We start from the raw sequence: 15,060 nt of genomic DNA, 5'->3' as shown, positions 1-15,060 counted from the left end.
CCTTTTCGTGCGATGGTTTTGTGCGCGAGCATGTGCTGTGGATTGCTGTGTTGGAAGGTTGGTGGTGAGAGTGGGGGCTAAAAGTTGTAGATGGGTAGGATGCGGTGGAGTTGTAGTGGTTGTCTGCAGAGTGGGCATTCGGGCTGCAATCAAGAGGAGGCGTTGGTCAGTAACTGAAGTTGCTTTGGCGAAGGTCGGGGAGGGTGGGGGCTTACTTTTTCGGCGATCCAGGCGACGATGCAGGCCCAGTCGAAGCAGTGACCGCACTCTGTGACTGCCGAGGTGGCGCGGTGTGGTGCACGCGTGTCCATACACAGTGTGCACTGCAGTGTGCTGGAAGCGTTTGCTTGGGCAGCCGAGGTGTTGATTCTAGCCACCGCATCTTGATCCGTCTCTTCCTCATCGTCTGGCAGATGTGCATAGAGGAGGTCGATGGACTCGGCGTTGTCTTGCTGCGTAACGCGCTTGGCCGGTTGCGAGGCATGCGAAAACACGGCCGTGTCAATCTCCACCGTCGTCGCCGGATCAACGCCCGAACTCTTCTCCTCCCCATCATCCACCGCTTGTCGCTTGGATCGACGATACGATCGGACTTCAAGCATAAGCTTAACGAAGAGTTGGATACCCAATAGGACGCCGAGCACTTCGTACGACGGTGGCTGGTACCCAGGTCGTTTTGGGATCGTCGAAATGTACGTTACGCCAGTCAACCTCTGTGCAGCACTGTAGAACTTGCCGCCTAGGTAGAAGAGCATAAGATGCGCAGCGGATAGATATGCCAACCAGCCATCCTGCGATTGAAGCGTCTCGAGTGCTGGCAGCACGCGCGCCAGCCAGTTGACGAGTCTTCGATGCAACCCCACTTTCGGGGTATAGTGTTGGTCGAGTGCCTTTGCTCTTGCCCTTGCTCTTGCCTCTTGTGCATCCAGATCCGCCTTGGCTCGTAGTGCATAGCGTCTTAGTGCAGCGTAGAGTTTGGTGAGCGCGTAGGGGCCAAGGACGTGTAGGAGGATCCAGGAGAGACGTTTGGCGCGCGTGATGATGCGGCCCGTACGCGCGTCGGACGGGATGCTGTTGACATACTCTTCTCCGAGCGTCTGACCACCACGTCCGTCGCCGGTACCTGGGATCGAGGAGGTCGAGAGGACGTAGTAGCCGAGTGCGCCCACAAGCGAGATCGCCGAGGTATGTGCGTGCTGCACGCGTGTGCCGAACAGCGACCGCACCACGTCCGACACCTGCGACGTGAAGAGGTCCTTGTAGTACGTGTCCTTCTGATACGCTCTTACGATCTCCGGCTGAGCAGCTGCCGGAAAGCTGAACCGTTCCTGCGGCCGATACCCTCCAGCCGACGCAGTCGACGTTGGTGCAGACTCGGTGCCCACGCTTGTGGAAGGCTCGGCGGTGCTGCCGCTGGGGCCGGCGTGATCCGACATGTTTCCACAAGAATACGTGAACGTTGGCAGTGGATGCAAGTGCGCGGCGTGATGCTAGGTCGGTAGTATGTGTCCCTGCGATGGCGAGGATGGTGTGGAGTGTGGATGCGGGAATGCGGATGCGGGAGTGTGGAGAAGGACGGCTCGGTCCGCTTTCAACTCGCAACCGGACCCAGCACGAAAGCCAGCCGGTGCAAAACCTAACATTCATGCCCATTTTCAACCCGCACCCCCTTCGTGATAGCATCAGGCTCTCAGCATTTCAATGACCTCGACAACGACCCAGCCGGCTGCACCTTGCCAGATCTCGCGCAACAAGGCCGATGTATTGCGGCGTTGGCTACCCCATCATCATGCTGATGTCTTCTGGCGGATACTTGGACTGTGCAAATGTCATGAGCCGCTTGAGGCTCTGGATGTACTTGCGCGAGACCTCGTCGTTGAGCACATGCGCGACGTTGCTGCTGAAGATCTTCTCACGACCGGACCTCTCGTGGATGCCGACCATGGTGACGCCGATGGGCCAGGGTGCATTGCCGATGGAGAGCTGGAGGTACGAGTCGTTGGCATGGCGGTACTCGCGCTTCTGGACGTAGTGGACGATCTCGGCGATGCGCATGAGCACGTCCGGAGTGAGCGCACGCCGACGCAGCTTCTTGAAGAGCGGCTTGAGGTAGTCGGCCGACTGCACCTGCGTGGCCGCGGCAAGCTTGCCCTGCATCGTGTGCTTGACCTCGTCCGGGCGTGCGGCGAGCGAGTCCGCCCACTCCTGCAATAGCCCCTTGAGCGTGTAGTAGATGATCGGATATACGCGGTCGATGTCGGTCTTGATCAGGCCGAGGTCAAGCACGCTGTTCATGCCCACTCCTTCGCGCACCGTCGGCTTGGAGCTTTCCGCATCGGGCGATGCGCGCAATGGAGTTGCTCCATCACCGTCTGTGGCATCTGTGGCTGCGTCTGGCCGCAGAGAGTCGAGACGCGCCTGCTCCGTCTTGCCCTTGTTTGCCGCGTTACGCTTCTCGAGCAGCTCGAGTGCTGTGGCGCTTTCGGCGCTCTGGAGAGCATTGCGAAAGTCGTTCTGGCCCAGCACGCCGCCGCCCTTTTCTTCGATGAGCTCGAGCGCACGCAGTCGCAGCCGACGCTCCTTGTCCGACTCGCCAAACAGACGGATGGGCTCGCCCTTGGCGCGCAGCCGACGCACGGCTTCATCGTTGGACACATTGAACTTTTCGCGCTCCACCTCGCCTGCAGCGGTGTCGAGCGCAGCCTTGGTGGCGGCGCTCAGTGTGTTGGATGCCGAGGGAGATGCAGAGCGCGACACGTCATCAGTGTGTGTCGCTTTCAAGCGCTTGTTCGCCGGCGGTGAAGATCGAGTGGCCGCAGGCCTGGTTGAAGAGGGCGATGAGGAGGATGAGCTTGGTGAGGCAGATCGCTGGTGCTCTTCGCGGAGCTTGTCGAGATCGCCTCGTCGCATGTACTTGTTCTGTGCAGGTGCAGAGGCCGCCGACGTCGAAGCCGAGGAGATTCCTCCTGCCGCCTTGCGCTTGGCGGCGATCTCTGCCTTGAGCAGGTCCATGGCGTAGCGGTGGCTTGTTGCGGTGGTTGAGACGGTGGAGAGGAAGCTTCTCGGTCCAGGCAGGGTCCACGTCCGCTGGGCAAAATGTGGAAATCTGGAGGTGGAGGAGAATTCGATCTTGTTAGAGCGTCCGAAGCTCCTGGAGGGTTGGGGGCTCGAGAAGATCGCGTGTCTCTCGGAGCCGAGTGAATTTGTCAGTCTCCCGTGCGTGAGGAGGATTCCGAGTTGAACCGCTGCGAGGCGCCGCTTCTGGCTCTGGCCTTGGGTCTGGATGAGTGAGCCTGCTGGTCGATGTCAAATTCGCAGCCTTTGGCGCGCTCAGCCGCCGCCGCCGCCGCCGCCATCGCAAAGCAGGCGGGGCGATCATCGTCATCGTTGTCGTTCTCCTCCACCACATCGCTCCCTCTCTTTGTTCGTCAAACCCATCACCGCCAAAATGTCTGACTCCTCCGAGCAAAAGTCGTTCACCCTGCAGACCGCCTCGTTCGACGCGCGTTTCCCCAACCAGAACCAGACCAAGCACTGCTGGCAAAAGTAAGTTGGACGCGCTCGCCGTCGGCCAGCCTTTCTTGATCATATCAGTGCTGACTGGCATTTGCATCGAATCGCACCGCAGCTACGTCGACTACTACCGATGCGTCAACGCAAAGGGTGAGGACTTTGTCCCCTGCAAGCAGTTCTTCCGCGCCTACAACTCGTTGTGCCCGAACGAGTGGGTGAGTATCTCGACCGATCTTTCTTCCCGCGGCCGGCAGTTTGGCATGCGATAGGCAACGAGGCGGCAGCGTGCATCGCCGGCATCCACCAGCAATAGATCGATCGTACGGCGCCCACTTTGTCCCCACAGGGCGTCAACCTCGTTCAAGCCCCACTTGTCGGCGGCACAGCTCGGGGAGACTACATCGACGATCCGACTCGATTCTCCTGGCCGTTGCGACGCTTTCGAGGTGCTCTCGTACCCAGGCGTGCGATTGCAGCGTCATGCTCGCATCCACTCGCGATTCTGCGTTACACCCGAACCGCGCTTGCGGCAAGAGAAGATGTCGCCGGCTCCCAGCCTTTCATCCGCTCCGTGGCTGCATACGACACTGTGTTGCAACTGCAATGCGCCGACAACCACAATATCGCCAAGTGCCGATATCCACGCAGCTCGTACTTGCGCCAGTACTACAGTCTTGACGCATTCGCAGCGCCATCCAGTGTCGCATGCAGCTCGCTCTGCACCTGCCCGCCTTGTCGCTCCGCCTCCGCCTCCGCCTCGCCACTGCCACTGCTGCCCGCAACACACGCTCACGACCACTGACCCTCTTCCTCCTTCTGCTCTCTCTGCTGCGTCGCAATCCAGATCGCCAGGTGGGACGAGCAGCGCGAGAACAACAACTTCGCCGCCTCGCTCGAGCCCTAAATCCGCGCCCACTCCATCGCGCCTGCCTCGTACCCGAGCGCGGGGCTTGTGTACTGCGTTACTGCGCGTCGTAAATCGTAGAAGCCGTGCCTCACATCTGTGCCTCATTTGCGTGGGAGCCGAACGTTCCTCAAAAGCCTGCAAGGGTGGACTTTGTTGAGGTCCTCACCGCGGATCTACGTGGGTAGGGCAAGCTTGCACAGACACAAGAGCACAGGATCGACACTTGAGATTCTAATGGTGTCTCTACATGGATGGGGGTGGGTGACTTTAGGCACCGAAGACGTGGAGACGGTTCTTGTTCTCCTGCTCGGCGTTGTACTCCTTGGGCTGGGGTTCGGCGGTCTTTGCGCCAAACACGAGCTCTGCCTTTGGCTTCCAGTCCTTGGGCAGGTTGTACTTCTCCTTGAGCGCCTGTTCGCCGAGGTTGGCGTAGTGCTGAAGGTTGGCGCCGTAGCCGGCGTTGGTGAGGGCGGACCAGGCGTTGGTCTGGATAATGCCGGTGGCGTGTTCGCTCCAGATGGGGAAGTTGTCCTTGTACTGGGGCATGTTCTTCTGCTGCTCCTCGACCACCGCGTTCGACTCGAAAAATACCACGGTGCCGAAAGCCGGCTTGAACATAGCCAGCCTTCCCGTAGCGCCCTTGATCGCCTCGTCGTCAGCACCGTGAGACTTCAAGATCGAAGTCAGGGCGTTGGGGATGGTGGTACCCCAGTACTCATCGTGATCGGCACCGAGGAGGAGCACCAGACGAGGAGACTTGCAGTTGAACGACGATGGAGAGTGCTCGAGGATCGAGCTGAGGATCGAGCGAATCTGGTCGACGTTGAGGATCGACGGCTCCTTGGCGAGCGTGTAGGTGGATCGTCGAGTAGCGATCAGCGAAAGGTAGCTCTGGGCAGCAGAAGGAAGCGACATGTTGACAATGTTCACCAGGTAGGAGGATGCGTGGTTGAGATGGAACGGTGGCAGGCCGAAGGAGGCGAGCTTTATATCTATACCAGCACCGTGCGCCGCGAGCTGTAGATCCTTCGTCAATCCAACGCCAAAAACAGCACGGCATGACAGGCGCGATGGAGTGTGCTTACATCCTATCTCCGACATTCCGGACCTAAGACGCGGTCCATCCTGGCTCGGGCGAAATTTGAGGTGGATCGGGGGTGACATGACGAAATCGAACCTTCTCTCGCTCGCTCTGCCACTCGGAAACCTTTCCCCGACAACATTGCAAGCCCCACAGCTGCCCTACAAAGCGCTGGAGCTGCTTCGCTGCCTGCATACCCTCGGCGGTGTCGGTGAAAAGCTGGAGTTAAACGGACCCGCGGCATCAATTTCGTTCGCTGTTACAGCGTCTGCCCCTCACACATCTCACGCCTGCCGCACACTCCCACCACATGCTTCTTACATCTTACAACGTGCGCATTGGCTGAATTGCAGACACATCATCGTCCGCCAAAGAGGAACGCCGGCGACTGACCGCGCCAGTTCGTCTCTGCCTGCACAGCGCTGAGGCCGCCCAGATGCTTGGGTGGCGGCAGAGGCGACGATCCCGTCCTTGCTCCCTCGGGTCCCGATGGCTTGACGCTTGTCGCGGGTGTAGGTGTCTGTACAGGTGTGGGTGTTGGCGAATTAGCTTTTGCCGCTGCTGCCGGTGTTCCCGCTTTGCTAGCGATCTTCTCCCCGCCTGCTGCGCCTGCAACCGCACCAGCAGCTGTAGTCGCCCCCGTTCCTGCATCGATCTTCTTTTCGTATCCGCGATCGTCTCCGCCATACAGGACGGGGATGCTCCACGGTCTGCCGCCCATGCTGAGAATTTCGCGCTTGCCCTTGATCCAGCGACGTGGCTGGCGACCGTTGCGTTCGAGTGGGATGACCGACTGGAACGACGTCGGGATCCTCGCCAGTGGCTGAACGGGCGGGCCGGCGCGTGAGGACGGCAGAGGCGGATACCTGAAGCCCGGATTCTTGGCCGTACCCGCTTTGGCGCTCAGATCACCTGTGAACGTATGCCCGCCCGGTCCTGCGACGATCTTGATCGAGGTGGCGGCTGCCGGGCCTGCCGCTGCGCTCGCGCGAGCCGTGGGTGCCGACGAGCTGGCTGCTGCCCTGTTGGCCTCTGCGGACGCAGCGAGGGTGGAGGCCGGCTTGGATTTGGTCACAAAGCTCGACGGCGTGGGTGTTTCGGCCTTGGGCACGCTGGGGCGCGCATTGGCCGTGTTGCCAAAGGTGGCTGGCGTCTTTTCTGCAGGTGGAAGCTCGTACACGGGTTTCTGACCTTTGGTGAGGCCCTTGCGCCAGCCGCGGCCGGGACCGGCAGCGCCGCGAGCCTTGGCGGTCTTGCGTCGCTTGGCGGCGGGCAGCGCATCGAGCTCCTCGACCGTCATGGCCTGAACGTGCGCCATGCGCGCCAGGCTGGTGCGCTTGACCATCTTGCTCGAACCCGAGTGCGGGCTCGCCGAGCCTTCCATGGAGGGAGAGGCGGATGAGGATGCGCCGCCTCGCGATGAGCGCGACTTGATGGTGATGCTGCGACGCTTGGGCGTGGATGCAGACGGCGCCCTCGAGTCGTCGCCCTCTTCTTCCTCGAGTTCGTCCTGCTCGTCGAGCTCGTCCGCCTCCTGATCCTCTTCGTCGTCATCCTCATCCAACCGGTCGTCGTCATCTTCGCCGCCTTCGTCATCTTGACCATTGGTACCGGGGCGCGGGCTGATGTCGTTGTCTTCGTCGTCCGAGTAGTCGGGTGCACTGCGCAGCGGATTGGCGAGTGGCGACGACGTCTCGCGCGGCGCCGACGAGAGCGGCACCCTCAGCTTGACCTTGACCATCGTTGCGTCGCCTGAGCGTGTGCTAGTGGAAGTGGAGGCAATAGTGCGAGACGGATGGTGCTTGAGGTAGGCGAATGCTCGTGAGGGATGGGGCTGACTCGTTCGGGCGGTGCTAGACGGTGGCGATGAGGATGGACGTGGGGTTTGCGACGGCCGCCAGCAAGCTTTGAGTTTTGGCGCCCGAGATATCGACCTTTTGGCTGCGACGCCACGCTCATGCTTCTTTGCCAGAGCCGACTTTTGGCTTTCAGTCATGCATTCGAGGCGTGGAGCGTGCGGCGCCAAAATCGCCAAAAAATCCGCAACTGCACGCTGCGACGCGGCCCGAGTCAGGCTCAGTTGTTCAATTCTTCGCGGCCCCTGCGTCGTTGACCTCTCTTCCCGCAGGCCGCCCGCCCTTCATGCTCTCGATGCCCACTCAGGTCGGCCACGATCAGCCTACGCTTGCACCCACACGCTGCAACGCAAATGTGCACTGGAACTGACCGCTGGATCGAGGCACGACTGGAGCTTCACGGACTCTACTCGCCCGATCTTACGCAGCAGCCTCGAGGCAGACTGCAGCCACACGACACCCACAACCTGGCCTGCTTCGGTATCGTGCTTTGTTGCATCGGATCGCAAGGGCAATGTCGGCGGTTTAGAATACAGTTGTCGAACCACTTGCTTGGAGGTGCGAGCTTGGAAGTGCAAGCTTGGAGGGTATACATGTTCAAGACCAAGCAAATGTTCTTGCACCGGAGCTTGAGTGCTTCTAGTATTGCTGTCTGGTCGAGTAGTCTGTTCCGTCGCCGACACAAGATCGTCAGCGTTGGTGTTGCATGTCTTTCGGGCGAATGCTGCGTTTCAAACCTACCTTTGGGACTGATGACCAGACCTCGACCCTTGCTGGCGCCTCGATACACCACCTCGACGATATCGATCAACTCCTGTCGCTCCGTAATCGCCCAATTACTGTCATGCCCACAGCGAGGCCAAAATAAGTTCTCTGTTGCGATATAGAGGGTGGTGGAGAGGAGGTTGGACTTACATCTTGTTGTTGTTACCCGTGCCGAGGTCGATCATGATGTGCTTGTTGCGATAGAAGAACATGACGGAGCATGCGTCGTAGAGCTCGTACATCTTGTTAAAGTCGGGCACCTGCGTCGTATCCACCAGATAGATCACCGCAAACTTCTGCACCGCCGTCGAGATCTTGTACAGCGTCTCGTCCATCTCCATGCACACCGGGTCGGTGTCGCGCCCGAAGCGGATGATCACCACACGGTCTTCTTCGGACAGGATCGCCTGGTCCACGTGCCAGCCCGTGGGCAGATGCGGCAGAAAGTACGACATTCCCCTTGCAGGTTGTGTCAGATCACCCCAGCGGCGACGAAGGCGATAGGGATGGTGGTCAACGAGCGAAGTTTGGCAGGGTCCAGAGTCGACCCTCGCAAGCTTCTCGAAATTTGGAGCCGGCTGCAAAGTGGAGCTCGGCGCCTTTTCGGAACGCGGAAGTCCATCAGCTCATAACGCTTGGCCTGCTTCGGGCCTCATCAGTCGAGCCTGCCATGTCGTTCTCATCCGCATCGTCTACCTCGCCTGCCAATAGGCATTCACCTGGATTGTGCGAGTGTGAGAATGTGAGAGCATAAAAGTACAAGTTGGAGCCGCAAGCAGCAACGGCGCGGCACTACCTTTGCGAGGGCGAACGACTGCGCTTGCGATCTTCGTCCTTGGGCTGCGCTCTTGTGGGAGCATCCTCGACCATCTCGCCCTCCTCCTCGCCCAGCTCTCCTTCTTCGCCGCCTCGCTTCGCCGACTCGTCGGCTTGGCTCGCCGTGCGCTGTTCGCGGCTCTCCTTGCGTTCTCGGTCGCGGCGTTCGCGCTCGCGCTCAAAGTCGCGTTCGCGCTCGCGGTCGCCTGCATTCGCGCCATTGCGATGTGCCGACCCTGCTGCTGCTGCCGACGACGCCGAATGTGGTAATGTCGCGTGTCCGTTTGACGTTGAAGTTGCTGGCGGCGCCGCAGGCATGCCCATGGGCGGCGGATTTGGATGGCGTCTCCTCTCGTCAAACTCGCTGATCATCTCCCGGAGGCGCAGGTAGCCCAGGTGCATCTTGCCACCGAAGTGGTCGGCCAATCGGCGATCCGAGTCCAGGATACTCAGGTAGGCTCCGCACACGTCGCAGACGCGCAGCTTCTGGTGTCCACTGGCACCCGAGTTCTCCTGCGCCTTGTGCAGCTCCTCCTCCTTCTGCACCTTCTCCTCCTTGAGCGCATCCGCCTTGGCAAGCTCGGCGAGCGACTCCTCGATCTGGCCCTGCTCTCCCAGCGCCTCCACCTCGGCCATCACCGCCGCCAGCGCCGTCTCGATCTCGGCGATCTCGCGATTCATGTTGGCGAACCGCGCGAGCTCCTCGGGCGTCTGCTCCAGCCGCCGCTTGTTCGTGTTGATCTTGCGGTCAATATCGTTGATGAACGCCATGATGTTGTGCTCGTGCTCTCGCTCGAATTCGGGGAAGCGCTGTCCCGCAGCCAACGCCTTGCGGTATTCGTCCTTGTATTTGGGCGTATGCGCCTTTGGACACGCGCCAAGGTCCACTTTCTGTCGAGGTCATCGAAACATCGCAAATCAGAGTCAGTCAAGCGGTGCGATACGTGGATCAAGTCGCGAGGCCTAGCTTGCGACGTACCGTGTTGGCAAAGAGGTCGTGTGGACAGGTGCCGCAGAGAAAGTTGCGGCAAACCTTGGGGTCGGTGAAGTGCAAGTTGGCCGTTGGTGTTCCCATCGCTGCGGTTGTCGTAGGAACACATCAGAGCGTCAGCAAAACGTGAACAAGTAACGACAGCAGGCGTGCGTGAGCGATGTGAAGGAGACGACTTACCCTCGGGGCCCATGAGCTTCTCGAGCATCATCCTCTGCACCTCGGCCTTGCGACCCATGATGGCAGCAGCTTGAGAGCAGACGAGTCAGCGTCTACAGCTGTACAGGGCGAAGTGCCAATCGCGCTTGTATGACGAGGAGGATGGTGTCTGACAAGCTCAAGGATGGAGCTGCCCGAGAAGCGCTGTCTACGCTCTCCGCCCAGTCCGACTCCCGAGAAAAGTGCCGTGTGGAATCTGGAATTTTTGGGCGGCGTTTCAGCGGAGCAGCGTTCAAGTGCCCGGCTGCTGCTGCTGCTGCTGCTGCTGCACGCGACAGCGTCAACTGAGCTTTCTGAGCCTCATCAAGATCCTCTTCCTCCACCCGACACCACTTCGTTCGCCCCGGCGTCAGTCATAGATCAACAATGGGTGCCTCCCAATCGTCGCACAAGGCGGGTGCGGCTGGAGGCACCGACGCCAATGCAGAGCCTGCCTTTGTCGACTACTACGAGCTCCTCCATGTCGAGCAGTCCGCCACCTCCGACGAGATTCGCAAGGCTTACCGCAAGCTCGCGCTCAAGCACCACCCGGACAAGAACCCAGACAATGTCGAACAGGCCAACAAGATCTTTCACAAGCTGCAGGAGGCCTACGAGATCCTCTCGGACGACACCGAGCGTGCATGGTACGATCAGAACCGCGAGCGTCTGCTCAACGGCGACGGGCCCGACCTCGACGACGAAGAGGTGTTTGAAGCTTTCCGCTCCGGCGCTGCCGAGGCGCCACAGCCCACCAGATCATCGCGTGGTCTCACCGCCAAGGCGCTCCTTCGCTTCTTCGACCCGAGCCTGGCCAAGGATCTTAGCGACGGCGACAACGGCTTCTTCTCCACCTATCGCCGTCTCTTCGAGCGACTTGCACAGGAAGAGCGCATCGCAGCGCCGTATCCGGGCGAAGAGAAGGATGTTCACATTGCGTCGGCCGATGCATACCCGTCCTTCGGCTACAGCCACACGCCCTACACGCACGCAAGAGGCGACGAGGCAGCGGTGCACCAGACGCCCGCCAAGGACTTCTACAGCGTGTTTATGAACTTTCAGTCGCGCAAGAGCTTCGGCTGGTTCGACAAGTACGACCTGCGCGATGCGCCCGATCGTCGCGTCAAGCGCTTGATGGAGAAGGAGAACAAGCGCGCCCGCGACGCGGCCCGACGCGAGTACAACGACGCCGTCCGCTCGCTCGCCGCCTTTGTCCGCAAGCGTGACCCGCGCTACAAAAAGTTCCAGGCCGAGCTCAACTCCACCGGCCCAGGCTCGGCTGCTGACGTCGCCCGCAGGAAAGCAGAGGCCGAGCGCATCAGGCTCGAGAGAGAGGCGCGCGCACAGTCGTACCAGGCTCAGAGCTGGCAGCAGCCCGACTACCGCTTCTCGGACGAAGAAGACGAAGAAAGCGAAGATGACGATGACCAGGACGGGAGCGATGCTGCCAGCGATGACGATGCTACAAATCAAGGCGATGCATCCGGCGAGGCGATCGACGACCTCGGCGACCCCTCGCTCTCGGGTGGCTGGGACTGTGTGGCGTGCGACAAGTTCTTCCAGTCCGAAGCTGCATTCCGCAACCACGAGCGCAGTGCCAAGCACAAGAAGGCCGTACAGAAGCTCCAGCGCGAGATGCAGGACGAGGAAGACGAACTGGGCCTCGGCCTCGACGCCGACGACATCGCCATCGACGCCTCGCTCGCCGATTTGCACCTCAACGGCACAGAAAAGGTCTCGGCTGGCTTCTCGATACCCAGCTTTGCATCCGAAGCCAGCGGCGGCAAGAGCAAGAAGCAGAAGAAGCAGGCCAAGAAGAAGCGCCAGATGGAGGAGGCCGCCGGGCTCGTGCTCGACGAGGATGGCTTTGTCGTCCAAGATCTCAACCGCAAGCCTCGGCCCAAGAAGGAAGCCGCTCCTGCCGATCTTTCGGCAGACACGACGGACAAAGCACGGACCGACGAGACATTAACATCGGTGCACGTGGTCGACGAGGAGCTGGCTGGAGGTAGTGACCGGGCTGTCCACGCAGATGACCGTGTGGGAGCAGGTGACGAGGAGAGTGCCCCTGCGAAGCCGAGCGCCAAAGCAGATGCGCATGCCTCGTCCTCTATTCCTAACGGGACAGCCTCGACGGTCAAGGCAAAGAAAACCGATGCTGCTCATGATGACGACCCGTGGGGTGGTCTAGAAGACCCCTACATCCCCGAGTCGGCCTTCTCCTCCACGATCCCGCCTCCGCTTCCTGCGGGCTCGCGACCGCCGGGCTCGTTCGACATCTTCGGCTACGGCAGCCTCATCTTCAAGCCGCCGCCGTACGTGATTGGAGCTACGCCGTGCTACATCAAGGGGTTTGTGCGGCGGTTTGCGCAGCATTCCGTCGACCACCGCGGCACGCGCTCGCGGCCGGGACGCGTGGTGACGCTGGTCAAGGCGTCCGACTGGCATCCGCTGCGTCGAGCCGCCAAGGTGGACGAGCCCAAGTCGGCCGAGGGCGACATTGTGTGGGGCGTGTCGTTCACCATTGACCCCGAGCATGCACCGGTGGTACGGCAGTATCTCGACTACCGCGAGAAGAACGGCTACTCTGCTATGCACGTGCCGCTCTACACGCGCGATGCCGACGATGCGGAGAAGGAAATCGTGGTACTCAAGAACGCGCTTGTCTACGTCGGCTTACCGTCGAATCCGGCCTTCGTGGGGCCGCAGTCGTTGGATGCGCTTGCTCAGCGAATCTACACGTGCGCTGGTCCCTCGGGGCCAAACCCTGAGTATCTGCTCAACCTCGCCAAGGCTGTGAGGGAGTTGGCTCCGCAGTCGGTGGATCAGCATCTGTTCAGCCTCGAGAAACGCTTGCTGCTGCTGCAGGAGCAGAACATCGATCCGAAAGTGCTGATTGCACAGGAGTCGCGTGCAGCCAAAGACGCCACGTCCAAGCCCACCGCCAGTGGCGCTGTCTCGACCGACGAAGACGAAGCTCCCAAGGGAGGCAAGAAGGGCAAGGGCAAGGCGAAGCAGACGGGCAAGAGCAAGGAGTGGTGCAACGTGTGCAGTGCCGGCTTCGAAAGCAGGAGCAAGCTCTTTAACCACATCCGCGAGACGGGCCATGCACTCGCGGCCGACCAGCCAGGCGCAGGCGGCAAAAAGGGTCGCAGGAGGTAGTTTTCTATAGACAGTGTTGCATAGATGCGCAGTTGGTCCAGATGTCGATGTGCCGAGTGTGTGGCGTGGGTCGAGTGCAAAGGAATAGTCTGGTGGAAGCATGTCAACAGGCTCGGCGGTGGGAATTTGTTTTTGGCTGCCATGGGGCCGTGAGAAGAGCGTGGGGACCTGCAGATCAGGCGTTGCCACCAACCGCCATGTGCGTCGCCACGTGGCATCAAGCAGAGTGGCGGCCGCAATGCAACGCAATGCCGACAGACGAGGCGTACCGTGGCGTCGACATGGTTCCTAGCCCGCAACAGTGGCTTTTGACACAGGATCTGCGTGGCGTTGCGTCGCAGCCAGAAACGTCAGTGCCCTTGCTTAGGAGGTGGAGAACATTGAGAAGCTCGTGCCGAGCGCATCAGCGTTTAGTGAGAATGCAACTGGCTTCCACTGCGCTGCTCAGCCATGCCTCAAGATGCAGGTATGCGCACCACAAAGGTATAAGAGCTGCCATTCATAGGGCCGATGATCGAGAAAAGTCACGCACTTCCTCACCGCCTTTCCTCTCCCTCCCTGAATCTCGACCAAACCTCCAGAACTTTGCCATGAAGCTGTACTCGATGGACAGCAAGAATTGCATTGGCGCTCGCATGGTTTCCGTGCTGGTGCTGTGCATGGCTGCTTTCGCCAGCCTGGCTTCAGCCCTGCGCAGCGACGGGCCCCTGCGGCTCGACCGGCGTCAAGCGCCCAACCAAATGTCGATCACCTACCCCACCGCCCAAACGGGCTCGTTCAACATGACGACGTTCACCATTCCCATCCCTCTCGGCGACGCTTACTCGCTGGCTTCTCCGTACAATCTTATTCTCAATCATGGTCTTCCCGGATCCGTCATCCCCACGGGCACCTTTCCGCTCCAGATCGTCGTTGGGTACTTTTACGATATCCGGCAGCGAGTGGTGCTGGGTCTGCTGCCGCTGCAGGTGCAGCAGCTGTCGGTGGTCGAAGTCTACCTTCCATTTATCGACGTGCTGGGCACGGGTAAGCCGTTCCGACGCAGCGTGTCCACGTATATGGACCAGCTCATCCCCGCGCTCGTCGGTGGACTCTCGCAGCTCCACAATACGCAGCTGGCGTACTTTGACCCGCCTCACGCAGTAAGTTCCCCTCCTTTCCCCACCATCGCACGGTCGGCATAGCTGACTCGAACCTTCACAACAGGCGTACAAGGCGGCAGGTGGATCCACACTCTCATTCCAAGCCGGCCAAGGACTCGTGAACAGTGTAAGTTTCCCCTCCACCGAGAGATGCTATGCGGCGATTGTACTCACGCGATGATTGGTGGGGGGGATAAGATTGATGGACCGGGCTTGGTGTCGCCTGTGGTGCAAACGGTGTTTGAACGCACGACGAGCTCGCCCATCTCGGCAGCGGCGTTCCGCGCGATGCTCGATCAGCCTTACTACACCACCGCCGGCTCAGGGTGTAACACAGCCACGCTCTACTACAACTACTCGAACGCCAACCCGAGCTTCGTGCGCGGCGAAGTGCAGACGTACGCACCCATCACCTCCACCAATACCGACTACCAGGACGCCGTTGGATACACTGCTGCCACGTGAGTAGCCCTACCTCCCTGCGCCGAATGAGCGATCCCAGACTGACCATGACATTTCTGCGGTTTCGACAGTCAATGGGTCTCGCCTTCGAACCTGGCGGCATGCAGCTCGTTTGCGTGATGCGGAGCTAACGCGCTGGGATCCAGCCTCGGAAGCCTGGGCCCATG

General features: G+C 60.5%; 7 protein-coding genes across 7 annotated transcripts; 3 read left to right on the top strand and 4 right to left on the bottom strand.

Annotated features, from left to right (window-relative positions):
* Positions 1–149: 149 nt before the first annotated feature.
* On the bottom strand, positions 150–1,436 carry PAN0_005c2657 (pex2 / Pex12 amino terminal region family protein; the record flags this gene model as incomplete). The annotated part of the gene is made up of 1 exon (XM_014801897.1): positions 150–1,436. One exon carries the CDS (start codon positions 1,434–1,436, stop codon positions 150–152), a length of 1,287 nt encoding a protein of 428 aa, XP_014657383.1.
* A 340-nt stretch (positions 1,437–1,776) lies between these two features.
* Positions 1,777–3,012, bottom strand: PAN0_005c2656 (prp18-domain-containing protein; the record flags this gene model as incomplete). Its single annotated transcript, XM_014801896.1, has 1 exon — positions 1,777–3,012. The coding sequence occupies one exon, from the start codon at positions 3,010–3,012 to the stop codon at positions 1,777–1,779; it is 1,236 nt and encodes a 411-aa protein (XP_014657382.1).
* Positions 3,013–3,448: 436 nt separating this feature from the next.
* Positions 3,449–4,315, top strand: PAN0_005d2655 (uncharacterized protein; the record flags this gene model as incomplete). Its single annotated transcript, XM_014801895.1, has 3 exons — positions 3,449–3,546; positions 3,629–3,728; positions 3,860–4,315. 3 exons carry the CDS (start codon positions 3,449–3,451, stop codon positions 4,313–4,315), a joined length of 654 nt encoding a protein of 217 aa, XP_014657381.1.
* Positions 4,316–4,687: 372 nt separating this feature from the next.
* Positions 4,688–5,521, bottom strand: PAN0_005c2654 (nitroreductase; the record flags this gene model as incomplete). The annotated part of the gene is made up of 1 exon (XM_014801894.1): positions 4,688–5,521. One exon carries the CDS (start codon positions 5,519–5,521, stop codon positions 4,688–4,690), a length of 834 nt encoding a protein of 277 aa, XP_014657380.1.
* A 338-nt stretch (positions 5,522–5,859) lies between these two features.
* Positions 5,860–10,167, bottom strand: PAN0_005c2653 (LUC7-domain-containing protein; the record flags this gene model as incomplete). The annotated part of the gene is made up of 7 exons (XM_014801893.1): positions 5,860–7,554; positions 7,729–8,009; positions 8,099–8,196; positions 8,273–8,713; positions 8,919–9,829; positions 9,918–10,015; positions 10,110–10,167. The coding sequence occupies 7 exons, from the start codon at positions 10,165–10,167 to the stop codon at positions 5,860–5,862; spliced, it is 3,582 nt and encodes a 1,193-aa protein (XP_014657379.1).
* A 347-nt stretch (positions 10,168–10,514) lies between these two features.
* Positions 10,515–13,289, top strand: PAN0_005d2652 (DnaJ-domain-containing protein; the record flags this gene model as incomplete). The annotated part of the gene is made up of 1 exon (XM_014801892.1): positions 10,515–13,289. The coding sequence occupies one exon, from the start codon at positions 10,515–10,517 to the stop codon at positions 13,287–13,289; it is 2,775 nt and encodes a 924-aa protein (XP_014657378.1).
* A 248-nt stretch (positions 13,290–13,537) lies between these two features.
* Positions 13,538–15,013, top strand: PAN0_005d2651 (uncharacterized protein; the record flags this gene model as incomplete). The annotated part of the gene is made up of 5 exons (XM_014801891.1): positions 13,538–13,638; positions 13,756–14,431; positions 14,496–14,558; positions 14,630–14,892; positions 14,965–15,013. 5 exons carry the CDS (start codon positions 13,538–13,540, stop codon positions 15,011–15,013), a joined length of 1,152 nt encoding a protein of 383 aa, XP_014657377.1.
* Between the last annotated feature and the right edge of the window lie 47 nt (positions 15,014–15,060).

This window comes from Moesziomyces antarcticus (assembly GCF_000747765.1).
Source record: "Moesziomyces antarcticus DNA, scaffold: scaffold_v10005, strain JCM 10317, whole genome shotgun sequence".
NCBI lineage: Eukaryota > Fungi > Basidiomycota > Ustilaginomycetes > Ustilaginales > Ustilaginaceae > Moesziomyces > Moesziomyces antarcticus.
Note: the sequence above shows the minus strand (reverse complement) of the source record. Positions and strands in the feature narration are given on the sequence as shown.